This window comes from Cydia pomonella, chromosome 6 (genome assembly GCF_033807575.1).
Source record: "Cydia pomonella isolate Wapato2018A chromosome 6, ilCydPomo1, whole genome shotgun sequence".
NCBI classification, from domain to species: Eukaryota; Metazoa; Arthropoda; class Insecta; order Lepidoptera; family Tortricidae; genus Cydia; species Cydia pomonella.
The window spans coordinates 9,860,941-9,877,117 of NC_084708.1; the positions used below are offsets into that span (position 1 = coordinate 9,860,941).

The 16,177-nt window shown below is 35.6% G+C and overlaps 1 protein-coding gene across 1 annotated transcript in view; it reads left to right on the top strand.

The window, feature by feature from the left end:
- The first annotated feature begins 2,189 nt into the window (after positions 1–2,189).
- Positions 2,190–16,177, top strand: part of LOC133518905 (carbonic anhydrase 2) — a 30,662-nt gene continuing 16,674 nt past the window's right edge. The window contains exon 1 of the mRNA XM_061852685.1: positions 2,190–2,498. Within this exon, the coding sequence (XP_061708669.1) occupies positions 2,462–2,498 (37 nt within the window). The 5' untranslated portion in view covers positions 2,190–2,461. The remainder of the gene's footprint in view (positions 2,499–16,177) is intronic.

A 16,177-nucleotide genomic window follows, 5' to 3' on the forward strand; every position in this document is an offset into this window, starting at 1 on the left:
CCTTTAAAGTGTTTAGGTATTATAAGCCCGACCGGAAATATATGATCATTGTCAAGAGGGCGCTGTTATTTTCATGTATAGGGTGACAGTTCAGTTTAGTATGAAAAATTTAGTTCCAATGAAATTCCGCAATATGGCGCGTGATCATATATTACTGGTCAGGCTTTATGTAAATATCAATTTAATAACTTCAATAATATTAGGCACTACAACTACTACTTTTGTCGCGCGGCGCGAGTGACTAAAAACACATGAGTGTATACCGTAGAAATAGTTTAACGAATTATTGTATTGTATAGGTATTAATAAAATATGTACAGTCAAACAATTTGAATAGTAGGCCACTATAGAACCTTGTCGCTTTAACTACTCTATACATGACATGCATCACTCAATAAGCACTGTCGTAGAAGTCATTATGACATGGTTCTATAGTGGCCTAGGAATCAGATTGGTTGACCGTACATAACTACAACTAAAACTCTAAAATAAACGTCGGCTACTAATTAGACTTTGTTTTTGACATCATTTATGTTTACTAAACTCCTTGGAGTTAAGATAAAAAAAAAGAGATAAAACAGTCAATATTGTCATATCACCTTACAATTTTCCTAATCCTATGGCGTTTAAGACGCACTTTAGAGCGTTGATATCGTTCTCAAAAGACATATAAAAGAATTCAACGCGCAGTACAAAAAGTAGATAAGTATATAGGTACCTAGACTAAACTAGTTACCTGTAAAACGTATGCTGTAATATTACGTATTATTAAATATAATGTCTCTACAAGACTTGCGTAAATATTTAGAATATTTAGTTTAAATTATTAAATAGAAGGTATTTTATTTTATTAGCCATTTCAAATATACATATAACTATCATGTTGAGACCTGACCGTTAGTGGATGCTTTAAGAACAATGTCACATTTCAGCATACTTATAATGAGATAAATGTAGATGTTTATTACCTTTTTGACTCTTCAATGTTCAGCGAGGAGTGTAAACAACGTGCACTGAAAATCGCCCGCGGGCTACTTGGATGGAAGGAACTAATTTATTAACATTACGAGTTGCAGTTAAGATGACGCATTGTAAATTTTGGAATCAGGTATCTTGATTTATCTCAGCAATTACAGAACTCATGAAAGTATTAATTTTATATCAAGCAGAAATGTCTGCGAACGATGTTATTAAGCTTAGAAACAAATTAAAAGTGGAAAATTCACTGCCTTGGGAGGGACTTGAACTGACGACCACCGGATCGCTATTAGGCCAGTGCTCTGCGATCTGAGCTACCAAGACCGTATCCAATACGTTCTTGTGACATCTACCATAAGTATACTTCTTAAACGGCTACCGGAGTTCCAAGTCATATTATAGCCTCTAAGTTATTTGAGACGTTTTCATGACCACTTTATCGGTGATTGACAAACGACAATAATTTACCTTTTGAATAAAGAGGGCTTTTGAGATTGCCTCTCAAAAAGATCGGCTTCCATAGTAAAAACCATAATTCAATAATTATGTGTCCTCTACTTTATATTATATTAAATTATATCTGACTAAATAGCTACCGGTTGAATTACACTGATACTTAATGTAAATTTGTTTTTACAAAGCAGGTACAACGAAGGTCAATGGTAATTTGTTTGTTCGTAGAGCGCAAAAAGCGATCTAACTGATCGAGCTATTGTTTAATGAACGGTATAATTTAACTAAAAACAATGTTACTTAACTTTTTTCCTGTTACTAATACACTTTAAATATCAGCGTGCCTCGCAGAGGGAGGTACCGCATTGATTCTATAATAATTTTTAATGTAAGTATTTATTTTATACTTATTTATTTCTAATGCCTGAGATACTTATCTGAATATATAACATAAAATATTTATCTGTATTGACACTCAAGTCTATAGCTAGTTACAATAATAATGAATAACACGCAAATGATATAATGAAAACACTTGAAATTACATAATTATCAATTTATCACTATAGGTACCTAATTATAAAATTAACTTACATATTAAACGGTTTTCTCTTATCACCAACTAACATAAAATGAACAAACCTTTTCAAGGGAAATACATTTTCATGACATTGACAATTGCGATTAAATTGTAAATATTTCAGTAATCAGAAAGCAGTGTAGAGAGTGTAGAGGGGCGGAGAGGCATCGTCGCCAGCGCAGCGAGCAGTGGCGAGCGGCGCGGCGGCGGCGCCGGCGGTGAGGCGGCGACGGAGCACCCGCGCCCGCGCGCCGATTCAGCGCGGGAGTGTTCGTGTGCCGGTTCGGGCTCAACAACGAGCGCCGCACCTCATTGCAGCCGGCTCCCTCGTATAAAGCGGAGGTCCGCGCCGCCCGCGCGCAGTCACGACCCGACCACGCTCCGTGCACTCCGACCTCCGCACGTGCATATCTATCCTTACTTACGTACGATATAGTGACTACAGTGACAATGGCAGAACACGAATGGGGATATACAGGCGAGAATGGTGAGTTTTGACTGTGTTTACGGACGAACAGGTTTTCGCAACCGGTTTGTTTACATCACCGCACGTGACCCTTATAAACAAAACGTACTTATACTTTATTTATATTTCCTTATGGGTCTGAATCTGAACTTTGAAGCATCTCTGTAAACGCCTGATACCATTACATTTGAGACAAATTATTAAAAGATATTTAAATGAATGACGAACTAACATAAAACTGACACGTTTCTGCGGTTTATGAATGAGTTATCAATTTCGTTCCGTTTATGATACACCTGCTTATTTACATACCACACAATGCTACAACGTAAAGCTATTGTTTAGTTGTCTTTTCGAAATAAAGAAATACTATAAATAATTAAATTAAAAACACCATGTTTATGCATGATCTCTGTCATTCTATATATCATGTAACACAGACATAGTACTTTCAAATATTACCCAGAAAACGCAACTGACTTGCTTAGTGAAATGATAAATAAATTTTGTAATCAATTTGATAGCATTATATAAAAAATACAAATGCATCAAAAAGCCATTGACGATTTCTATCATCCCTTTTTTCGATCTGAAATGTGAGAAAGCACTTGACGAACCTGCACCAGACCCCAGTGCATTACCTACCACTAAATGCCCCCCATATTTACTTAATTTACATTAGTATTTGCCCTATAATATCCAATCATCAAAAACATATATTATTCCGATCTGAAAAATAAAAATAAACTTCTTACCATGATTCTGCATTTATTGCCGGTCAGGTAGGAAAAAAAAGCGATTTGCCATACTTGGAAATTTTCTCGATTATAAAATATTAAGAAAATAAACGATTAACAAAGTATTCTAATTTTGGATATCTGCAGATATGCTGCAGTTCTGTTTCCAGTTTATTAAAGGATATTTTAATTTAGAGCATCATAATAACCTAATAAATTTATTGTGATTAGAATGGGTACTACATATATGTATATATGTAGTACCCATTCTAATCACAATAAATTTATTAGGTACTATACGTATCCCTAATTACTGTAAAGGGTGTAATTAAATAACAATAATCGTGATACTACTTTATAATTGAGTGATTAGTAAATTGCGAACACAGCAAAAGTAGTGCCAAATTAAGTGGTAGAGATTGCGTGCGGCGAGCGAGCGTTGGCCTAGATCAGTCTTACCAACGAAACTTCTTCCATCGAACAGTTTTTGTACCGATAATTCTTCATATTTTCACACTTAAAAACAGTCAAGGTATTAAATATCGATACGGACAAAGTGACAAAAATATGTACACACTACTTTAATATATAGGAAATAAGGTCGTGTATACATATTTTTGTCAGTTTACCGTATTAAATATTAATACCTTGACTACGCGCGGCATGTATTGGTAAGATCGCTATAAGTAAGAACTGTACATAATAATTGTAAAAGCTTGTAACTGTTTGCTTGAACTTACTTAGCATATAAAACCTCAAATCACTCGCCTGCGATGGCGCTTTGTGCTAACCAGCGGCTGTAGCACGGTCGCATTTTTGTCGCCTGTTGTTACGTTCTAACAAGTATGTAAGTGCAAAAGTGACAGGCATAGTGACTAGCTATAACAATGCAACCATGCTGCCACCGCAGGGGGCCTAGCCAAGATGACAATCGTTGATAGAAAACGCCAATCGAAACAAATGGACGTAGTCACGTGACTTTTCGTAACAACTGTCAATGTCATCCCGATACATTTTTTCGTTTCGTTTGGCGTGTGTCAATGTACGTACGTACTATTGTGTGCCCCAGCTGACGGATAAATAATTTAGAGGTATTTCGTTCATACAACTGTGTTGGAGAAACAAACGAAATATGTATCTGTAATGTGATTGTGAAAATTATCTCACAATTTATTATTTCATTAATAGCCCAAGAAAATGAGCCCAGATATGGGCAATCAGGGGATATAATTCATGTAGTTTTAAAAATTGGTAGAGTTATACCTTGTGGTCTCCAGATAAACATACTAAAAAGTCCTCGAGGGTGGGGGTTGTGCTGAGGGTCTAGGAAGAGGAGCGGGGGGGGGGGGGTAATTTCTTCTGACAAAAGTTTTGTTATACCTAATATTCCCTACAAATTTGGTTACTTTGTTTTTACTCTAGGATCAATACTTTAGGAGCTACAGGGTATTTAAGTTAACAAAGAGACAAATAATAGACGATTTAAGAAAACGTCGTTTTTTTGTAATTGTTCATCATAACTAATATTTTTATGTCTTTACTCATTTTTTTCATATTTTTCTGAAAATGTCTGAAAATCGTAAAACAAAATGGTAATAAATACATTCAGTGCAAACCTATAGTGAACATGATCGGGTTAATGTAAAAAGCCTTCTCTTCTCAGTAAAAACACTCCCTGTGAAAGTACTCCCTTAATATGCTTGTAATGTACATGATACTTTCTAATAATTTTTTTTATACTACGTCGGTGGCAAACAAGCGTACGGTCTGCCTGATGGTAAGCAGTCTCCGTAGCCTATGTACACCTGCAACTCCAGAGCAGTTACATGCGCGTTGCCGACCCTAACCCCACCCCCCTCGTTGAGCTCTGGCAACCTTACTCACCGGCAGGAACACAACACTATGAGTAGGGTCAAGTGTTATTTGGCTGCGGTTTTCTGTAATGTGGAGGTACTTCCCCAGTTGGGCTCTTATAGCCCGCGCTTAGCTTATTCTGACAGACTGGTAACTACAGAATCCTACTGAGCATGTCCCGACATGGTCGTGGCGATTTTGTCTTGATTATACATATATGAATTTAACCCGGTATATATTTCTTCCTTTTCTACATTAATCTACCCCTTATGCGGCGCTAAACCTTACAAGCGTAGGTTATGGGCGAGACGCTTAAGGGCATTAGAAACTACCGCAGATAAGATCTTAGAAAGTGTCCGGGATAAAAAATATAATTAAGTATATGCCTATTCGTTTGAAAGAACCTCGTATGTATCTATTCAGATAGTTTTCATGAGTCAAATCTTAGAAACACTCGGCTCTGATACAAAACTAAGATTTTCAATACAGATAAGAAAGTTCTAAGCACTGATCGATGAGATAAACAATAAGTGCACACTTGAAACCCTTTATCTCCTAAAATTTAATCAACATCAGACAAGGAAAGTTTAATCACCCAAGCGCATCACCGCTGAAGAATTCAGTTACGTTTGATTGCATTATAAAATGCATCATACGTCTTTACCACGAACTAGTTATAGATAAAATGATAACATTATAAATCAACGTCCTCTCTTCTCAAGTGATATATAAGTTGCGAAGAAATAAATATAAGTTTAAACATCCAAACGCAACTTGAAAGTAGGTATGAGTAGGTATATTTAACTTCAACAAATCTGGAATATATATCAAACACTGTACGGGTTCATTGAGTTATGTTACAATTTTCTAGATTAGGTATTAGACAGGAAAGAGACCTAGACTACTCTAGATTGGTTTATGAAGCGTCCGCGCTAAAAACAGTGAAACTTATACCTACCTATACTTAAATGCAGCTATTTAAAAGTGTAGAACTAGTACAGTACGTGACAGCTATAACTCCAGTTTTAATAATTGGACGCATACTTAAGTATACTTACAAGATAAATAAAACTATACTTAGTTATGTAGACGATGGACGCGTGTCTAATGACGTCTGAAAATACACCAATTGTCAATAACCTTGAAATTCATGTAAATTTTTATTCTTCCAAAAACTATAATAATAATAACGTCGTCATGTCAACTTTAATTATTGCTAATTATGGAATTATTTTTGCCATCGCCATGTATGGTAATTATTCGACTGAATAATTAAAATAAATTCAATAACTTTGTTTCATTGCAATTATACTGAGATCTTTATTATTTGTAATTTTAGTGAAGATTTATGATATAATTTGAAGAATTTGAATAAATTGTAGTTATTCTAAAACGTAAAATAAATGAAACAACACTAACGCTACCTATTCAATTATTTAGCTAACAAAAACTCATATTAAAAGACGATGATGTCATAGTTTTTGTTTTGCTTTGCACCTTAACACATGTAGTACTTAGGCTTAATTATAATCATTCTGATTTACAAAGAGTTAGTGATTTGGCCTGCTACATACTTCTTTTTTGACAAAATTAACGACCTATTTTATTTTCAATAAAGTAAGCATTACAATCATTTTCGTGAACATTGCACGACGTCACTGTATTTTTTTTTCATGACCTAACTATAAAAAACTTTACATTAAGTAAGTCGAGTACATTGATGACAATGATAACGCCTTTGTAAGAAATTTCATTATCAGTGATTTCGCCGTCAGTAGGGTCGATAAAGTTTATATTAACAAAATGATGAAGGCGTCTCCCTAACAATTGTCTCATCTGACCAAGAGACGTCAATGAGGAATTATTACAATGCCGATAACCGGGCGTTTATTGCAATTACGCCGTCGGCCGGAATCGTATTATGGAATTCTCATATCATTCACTGTGGTGTGACATACTCTTCCGCACTCTCACACACGGGTTTATTCTTATTGCGACCATATCTAAGGTCGGTTTTCATTTCCCAGCTACTAAAATGACAGTTTGATTGTCTAATCTACTACTCTGTCTAGTTCTGTGCTAAAATGACAGTTGATTCGGCAGAATAGGCAATATATTGACTATATGTATATACATATACAGTATCTGAAATATCACACAAGAAGTGAGGGAGATAAAACAAAATATCTCACCAAAAACATTTTCATGTATAATGTTGCCAAGACGAAACCATAACCATAGGCTTGCACTGTCAAAAAGGTATCAGACCTCATGTAGAGCCACGCTTCTAACTCTACAAGCCCTAACTTCACAAACTAATACACGTTAGTCAAAATATGTGGCTTTGTCGTTTCGTTACATGAACTATCGTAGGAACCTATAACAAAAAAGTAATGAAAAGTGAATATTTTTCACCTTACCCCCATGTGACGGTAGCGAAACGGCCAAGCCTCGCATATATGTATAACCTCAACGTGGGCCAAAGTAGCCAAATCCACAATCTACTTGCACGATTTTTTTACTGCCTAATAACCCCACCAACCACCCACTCGTCAACACATACGGCTAAAAGTGGTTTTAAGGTAGGTTTAGCAAGATATAAGTTATTAGGAAATGTGAATCTTAACTTCTTAACCCGATACGCTCCGGTAACTCCTAAAAATCCCCACTTGGGCCCTACTACTATGAAACGATATAATACACCTGTCATATTACTAAAATGTCTAAAATAATACCAATGCATTGATTATAGTTATTAGTAATAATTACCACTAAGTCGATCAATCTAAACCTAGTGTTAGAGGAATTTCAGAACATAAAGCTAATAAGCAATTGTTTAAAAAAAAACTTTTTTGCTATTGTTCTTAAGAAATGTTGTGCTCCTCATAGTTTTGAGATAAGAATAAACGACACAAGCTGAAAACAATCATTTCAGTAATGTAGAACGTGTATTTCCGCTGTCCAAGCAATTATTCTAGTGTTGCCTCTATATATAGTTAAGAATTACATTTGAATATCTCGAACGCAAGTTATTGTTTTTTTTTTAATACTACGTCGATGGCAAACAAGCACACTAGTCGCTCTAGCCTATGGAGGCTGACATCTCCAGAGGAGTTACATGCACGTTGCCGACCCTTACACTCCGCACCTTCGTTGAGCTCTGGCAACCTTACTCACCGGCAGGAACACAACACTATGAGTAGGGTCTAGTGTTATTTGGCTGCGGTTTTCTGCAAGGTGGAGGTACTTCCCCAGTTGGGCTCTGCTCTAGATCTGGAATGACATCCGCTGTGCTGTGCTCTACCACACAAAGCCAGATGACATTCACAGTGCTCTCTTTTGGACGTAGTTTAAGGACATACCCGGGTCTGAGTTGATAGAGTTAATGTAATAATGAATGATAAAATTGGATTAGTACTACCGATTTCTTAGACGTCAGCTTTTTCATCCAATAGGTAGGCCAGTATTTAGTTTACCTTAATATTTCACAACTACAGGGGCCTTACACACGGGGATTTTATTAGTTTGGTTATATGTACAGTCAAATACCTGTATTTAAATAAATAAATAAAACATTATGGGACAATATTACACAAATCGACCAAGCCCCACAGTAAGCTCAGTAAGGCTTGTGTTGAGGTGTTGTGGGTATTTAGATTGTATTACGTATGTTACTAGAGTTAGACCAGATAAGTCTGCAGCGAATAGCCCAGACTGTGCAAGTGTTATTTTAAACGTCAAACTTCTATGAAATTATGACGTATAAATAACGCATGCACAGTCTGTGCTGTCAAAATCGTTGCAGAGTTATCTTGGAGTTATTGGTGTACAACAAAAAGTGACTTTCGAGATACTACCTGTGTTTCAGCGAAACTGTACTTATATTTACTAAGGTAGGAGTCATCAGGTACTTAGTCGCCGCTCCGCCAAACTCGTGACTATTTGCTAACAAAGAAAGCATGCCTTTTCTAATCCATCTTATCTAATCGTAGCTTCATATTAATAAAACATCCAATCTATTGCCTGCGTGAGACGCCATTACCTAAGTGCTCTACCTTACCGTTTTCAATGGAATAACATAAATAAGTAATATTTCGATCGTCTGGAGGAGACCGAAATGTATCACGCATTATTAGACAATCAATTGTTCTTGTTTTAGTGTCGATGATTTGACGAGATTAAAAATATTTTAGACTGTGCCGGGAAATTCGTAAAAATGCAAAGATTAGTCATTGCCAGATACGCTTCCGTATATAATTTTCGGCATGTGATGGCTTCGAATATAAGAGAGGTTTGTTTTTAATGAAAAATCGATAAATCAATTTATTTTAGACATATTTTTTTAAACAAAATAAGTTTGAGATTAAAACCGCAAAGTTTTCTGGAATAAATATGACCGATTTTGGCGGCTTATAAGTATTAGGTACAATCGAAAGCGTTGGCGGTGTTCCATTAGAGCGAGAATCGTTTAAACGTTTCACAGGCGGTCAGGCGATAACACGGATATAAAAGTTACGGTTTTTAGGGTTCCGTAGCCAAATGGCATAAAACGGAACCCTTATAGTTTCGCCATGTCCGTCTGTCTGTCTGTCTGTCTGTCTGTCTGTCTGTCTGTCTGTCTGTCCGAGGCTTTGCTCCGTGGTCGTTAGTGCTAGAAAGCTGAAATTTGGCATGGATATATAAATCAATAAAGCCGACAAAGTCGTACAATAAAATCTAAAAATTTAATTTTTTTGAGGGTACCTCCCCTACACGTAAAGTGGGGGTGAATTTTTTTTTTCGCTTCAACCCTAGAGTGTGGGGTATCGTTGGAAAGGTCTTTCAAAACTAATAGGGGTTTTCAAGAAACATTTTTTGATACAGTGAATATATTCGGAGATAATCGCTCCGAAAGAAAAAAATAATGTGTCCCCCCCCCTCTAACTTTTGAACCATTGGTCCAAAAAATATGAAAAAAATCGTGGAAGTAGAGCTTAAGAAAGACATTAAATGAAAACTATAGCGGACATGATCAGTTTAGCTGTTTTTGAGTTATCGCAAAAAGTTTTCCCTTCATAGTAAAAAGACTTACTTTAATTAGGTACTGATTATGCAAATTTGCATATTTGTTTAACTCGGGTGAAAGGTACCGTTTCATCCCTTGGTTAACAATTTACTATACTTTAAGCTCCAGTTTAGCTTATTGTGACGGAAGAGTAACTACGGAACCCTACACTGAGCGTGGCCCGACATGCTCTTGGCCGGTTATTTTGTTTAATTCTCATTGCACCCACCTTGACGCTTTTCTGTTTTGCCTTATGGTTGACTGGTAGATAATGCCTATAGTGGCATTAAGTCCAACTGTTGTAATCTTTTTTATGCAATAAAGTTTGAATAAATAACACGGAAGTGATAATCAATAGCATGGACAGCGTGGTACTTAATAATGTGCGTGTTATAAAAAGGTTAGCCCAGTAAAAAAAATATTGCCGTCATTGTCTTTACCCTGCTTTTGCCATTGTTTTTACCCTAGGGCATTTACAAACTAAGATAAGGAATCCTAAATGCATCCTAATTGGTTATCTGTATGAGTGTGCAAAGTTTAGCCTAAACAACAACAACTAATTGTTTGTCTCACTACCTACCTGCTAAGGCTTATCATTGCAAAAAACCTCGGTGCAAAAAAATCTTAACTGGAACACCGAGAACGCACTCGATTGTACCTAACTTATAGCCTGTCCTGTTAATAATCAATACCTATTGCCTATTTATCTTCTCTTCTCTGTCGTTTCGCTCTCCCGCCATCTCTCCCTGTTGGTAGACTGTCTGGCACAGCAGGCAGATACCCGGTTTCCAACTGCGGTTTTTATTTGATCAGTTCAGCGCAAAGGTGACCTGCCGCGCGATCTGGTTCCCTCCAATCTTCACTGCCGCTCTATGGAGTCCTTATCTCGCCTTAAACAGGTCCAAAGTACTGCAGTATGCGCGACTGTACTACGGCCGACAAACGCTGTCTGATGCCAGCTCCTGGAGTATGGACACGTCGGTGTGGAAGTCTGTCCACGATATCCCTAGCATCTTCCTCCAGCATCACATCTCCAGGGCATCTTCCTCCAGCATCACATCTCCAGGGCATCTTCCCCTTTTCCAACTCGCGGCTATTTATCTAGTGCAGCTTTAAAGTACCTAGTTGAATGTTTTGCCTTTTGTCCATTTTGAACATTATCGATTTGGTCCTTTAGCGGCCAGAATTATTTTAGATACCCACTTCCTCCAATTGCACCACTTGCTTAATAGTCTGGTCAACAGGTTCAAAATGGTAAAGTAGAGATACTGCTCCTAAAAATACGTGTAATACATCATTGGATTCGGGATGATGTCTAGAAAAATTTATTTGAAGCGTTTATAAGCAGATAAAAAATTAAAAAAAGTATTTTAAACACATTTTTAGTTTTTTTTTTTACTTATTTTTTATATCACAACGGTGGCAAACAAGCATAATTTACAATAAAGATGAAATTCAAAAAAAAAAAATAGTTCGCAATTGCCCAATTTGTTGAAAAATTAACTTTAAGATACAATTTTGATAACGGGAATAAATTCCTTAAGTATTTAAAAGATACCTTATTTTCGCAAATTTTTAAATGAATGTTTAATTCCTTAAAAAAAAAAATTATGACGCTTCTGACGCCGCGCGCGTATCTCGAAAAATCTACATGAAATGTAAATTATAAATAATAGAAATTGTGTTCCGGAAGTAAAAAGTTTTTTTTTAAATTTCCTCGTCTTTAAGAATGTTTTTACTATTTCTTAAATGAAATATTGGCAATAAAAGAAATAACATTTTTTTTTAATTATTGTTATAATTATAACTTAATGATTTTTTCAAGCTTCTGATATATTTTTCTAGACATCATTCCGAATCACACGTATTTTTGGTATAAGGTATCACACGTAATTTTGGCAGCAGTATCTCGATTTTTCACCATTTTGAACTTGTTGACTAGACTAACTACATATAACTACGATATGGGCGCGATGTCTTACCACTACCGCCGTCAGTTAAACTAAAGTGACGTCAAGAAATGCATCTGTAATCTTGCATATTAAGCAGGCAGAGATTGTAGAGTGCGTTTTGAAGTCAATAGAGTTAGCTACGTATTGTTTGCGTGCAGATAATAATGGGTTATTAAGTCGAGTAGTCTATTGGCGACGGTAATGACACCTGTAACGTGAGGAGCGACTCTGCCTTGCACCGGGGCTCTACGAGAGTGCTTCCTAACAGTGCGAATTACATGAGACGACCTTACTTGCTAGTCGTTGTTCAACCCACTGTTAACTATACAATTACATACCCCCTATGTTCAACGACATACTTAGTGCATGACAATAGCGAGAAAAACACAGTTACAAATATATCTCCACTTCGAATAGGAAGTCAATTAAATTATAAATGTTTCCGGTATTAGTAAATGTTGAAAGGTAAATGTTTAATTTTGTTGAGTCTAAATTGAAATCATTTTAATTGTTTCGAATGGATAAATAAATATGACAATGGCAATAGTTATTTACATATAAGAGTGTAGTAAACAACATAGTAACGCATTGCGCAGGATCACATGCGTGTCGTAGAACTCGTAGAGAAGTCGACCTCGCCCCCGACAACAGCGCTGGCGTACCCGCGTTCAATGCAGACTTGTACGTTAACTTTACAGCAGGTACTTATTATTCATTATAAATAATATTAACACGCGTATTTAACATGTCCGAAGGTAAAATCGCAATTTCCTTTTATTATCTTACTAAAAAAACAGCAGCAAATCTATTAACGATGTTATAGCAATGATGTACCTAAGTAAGCATTAACTTCAAGTATGTACCTATAGCTGTAATTGTTTCTTTAATTTTTTTAGGTATACAAACAGTCACTACAAGAAAGGCTTAAATATAAAGTATTTTAAACACTGTTTACAGTATGTGTGACCAACACCGTCCACCACTTATTAATTAGGTACAATTAGTTAGATTATTCGGAGGTTTTTTACAAGTTTTACAACACTGGAGCTTAAGGCTCCGGGAGGCATTGACATTGATAAATTCATGAAGAAGATAAAATAATCCTTAACGCTTAACAGTGCATGCAGTGTTACGTTATATCCGATCTATTGTCTGCGTGAGACAGTTTTCAATGGCATAACATAAATTGGTATTTAGGTATAACACTACGCCAGTTATACAATTTTCTCAGTAAGTACATAACATTTAAGAAAAAAAAATAAAAAAAATAAACTACTTAATTGACAGCATAATTTTTTTGTTCCCGTAATTCCGTCCACCTGGTTATATGCACCTTTGCATGCAAGTTGCTAATTAAGATGTAAGTACAAAAAATTGTCAGATCAGCGCAGCTCAGGTTTGTGCCATGCGGAACTGCGGACGTGATTTTAAAACTGATAAGTAAAAACAAGTGCCCTAAATGGACAACTGCGCCTTGAAGCTGTATTCGAGGACTTAAAGAAAGACTGGATAAATAAAATCTGGGCGAGATAAGCAAGGCCGAGGTCGCAAAGCAATGCAGCCTTACGCACGGCTTACGTCCGCTACAAAATATTTATTGATGAATGTGTTTATTGATATTGTATTTAATGAAAATAAATTGACGAATGAAACAAATCATTAGAACCTAAAAATATTGCAGTCATTATAGGATATAGTTATTTGTACAATAAATAAATAAATAAATATTATAGGACATTATTACACAACTTGAGTAAGTCCCACAGTAAGCTCAATAAGGCTTGTATTGAGGGTACTTAGACAACGATATATATAATATATAAATATTTATAAATACTTAAATACATAGAAAACACCCATGACTCAGGAACAAATATCCATGCTCATCACACGAATAAATGCCCTTACCAGGATTTGAACCCGGGACCATCAGCTTCGTAGGCAGGGTCACTACCCACTAGGCCAAACCGGTCGTCAAATAAGAATAAGAAAGCAAAGTTTGATATTTCTTCGAGTGCTTATTTTGAGTCCCGTGCAAGCAAAAGATTCTATAATAGAATCTAATTTAGAATCTTAAGCGTAGCAAGGGACCCAAAACTCAAAAGCGCACGAGATGTACATAACTTTGATCTCATGTAGTACACAAGACTTTTCACCTCCGCAGTGATACCATAATTATTTGGAAAAACGAATACAAGCTGAAGAACTTTTTCACTCGTGGTATCTTGAGCTACATATTTATTCTTGCAATTTAGTTTAATTACCGCAAAAAACACACAAAAACATAAAATAATCTGTGAAATAATATGGAAATCACGAACATCAATTGACATTTTTTCTGAAAAAATGTACTTTGTAAGATACGGTCTGAATTGCGGATACTCCTATTTGATCACTGTTGATCGTTAAAAGTACTTAGAATTATTTGCCGCCAGCATCCTTGGTACAATGCCTCAAGGGCCTATTTTAGATATAAGCTAGTTATAGTAATCATCTGTATATATCCATTATGTATATTGTTAGTTTTAGAATTATTAGTTTAGTAGAATTTTTCGTCACTAAAGGAATTTGTCACTTTTTCTTTAATACAATAATATGACATCTATTTCAGTTTAGAATTATTTATTTTGCGTTTAAGTTCACTACTTTAATTGTAAGTACAATAAAAGTACTAAAACTAGAAACTTTTTTTTCATGAAATATAATTATTAAGAATTTATACTCGTAGTTTGGAACGATGCGTTCTAACTTTTTTCGGGGGTCTATTATAAACCGTCAATATATTATATATGTATATACATTTGAGGTTTTTTGTCTCTTTGTTATTGCTAATGACGTGAAAGGGACAGAGGGAATAGGATCCAAATATTTAGAACTTGTATTAAGCCCCGCACATTAAAATTACATTTAAATATAAATGTCACTTGAATGTCATTTTGTCTCACTCCGTGAGCAAAATCCCGTTTTGCTCAGTGTTTTAAGTAGAGTAGCAAAGTACTCTTTTTTAAACCGCTAAAGTGAAAATTAAATTATATGTACTGTATAATATAAACAATATTTTATTTTATATTATTTTTTTTTATTTTATTTACTTCCACATATTGAAGAGCAATGACACCCGGGCTAGGATAAACTCATTTATATGTATTATAAACAATGCAACAGTGTATGAGTAATTTGATACAACTAAGTAGGAACCAAAAATAAAGGACGCAAGAGTAAACAGCACGATGAACTTAATCCGAAAATAAACGCACCTCGCCTTGCAAAAATAAACGTGAAGGATAATTTTACAAGCTTTTATTTAACTTGCAATGTATCCGACCCACTTCCCGGTTTCCGATGAAGCTGAAAATTTGCATAAATACATATGTAATTGGATGACTATGCAATATTACGGTAACAACGAGCTGATCTGATAATGGAGAAAGAAGGTGGAGATAGGTGGTAGGAGGCGTAGGAGCTCAGTGATAAAAGAACGCAACCTAATCGTCTTTAGGTTTGTTAGCATTTTCTCGGTTCTAGTTGCGTGTTGAAAGAAAAGTCAGCGACAAAAGCTTGTATCACAAAAATGAATTTTTTGACAAAAAACCTAGTTTAATTAAACAAAAGTAACACACTTATCAAACTGAACATGTGTACGATGTTGATATTCGTATACGAATAGGTACAACAGCCAAGTTTAAAATGAACTACCTACATCAATTTGTAGTCAATGGATGATAAACTAGTTCGAGTATGATTTGATAAAGTAGAGTGCCCACGTGTGGTTTATATAGCAGGTCGGTCCAGAGCGCCAGTAACTGGTTGGCGTAGTTACAGTACACTGAACCTTCAATTGACTGAATTACTGGATCCCAACAAGCTTGGCAATATTGGTTCAATACTTTTTAGCTTCTGCTATTTGTATTGCGAACATCCGGTACCAAAGTGGCCTCAATTGATAAATTACCGCATATATTTTCATCAACACCCACAAGTCATTGAAGTGCTGAATCAAAATCGATCAATATCTAATGTTTTCTCTGCTAAATAGGTAGGCAGTCGCGCTCATTGATGATTTGACGTTGATGTCTATCAAAAGATTTATGACGAAATTCAAACCAATAATTA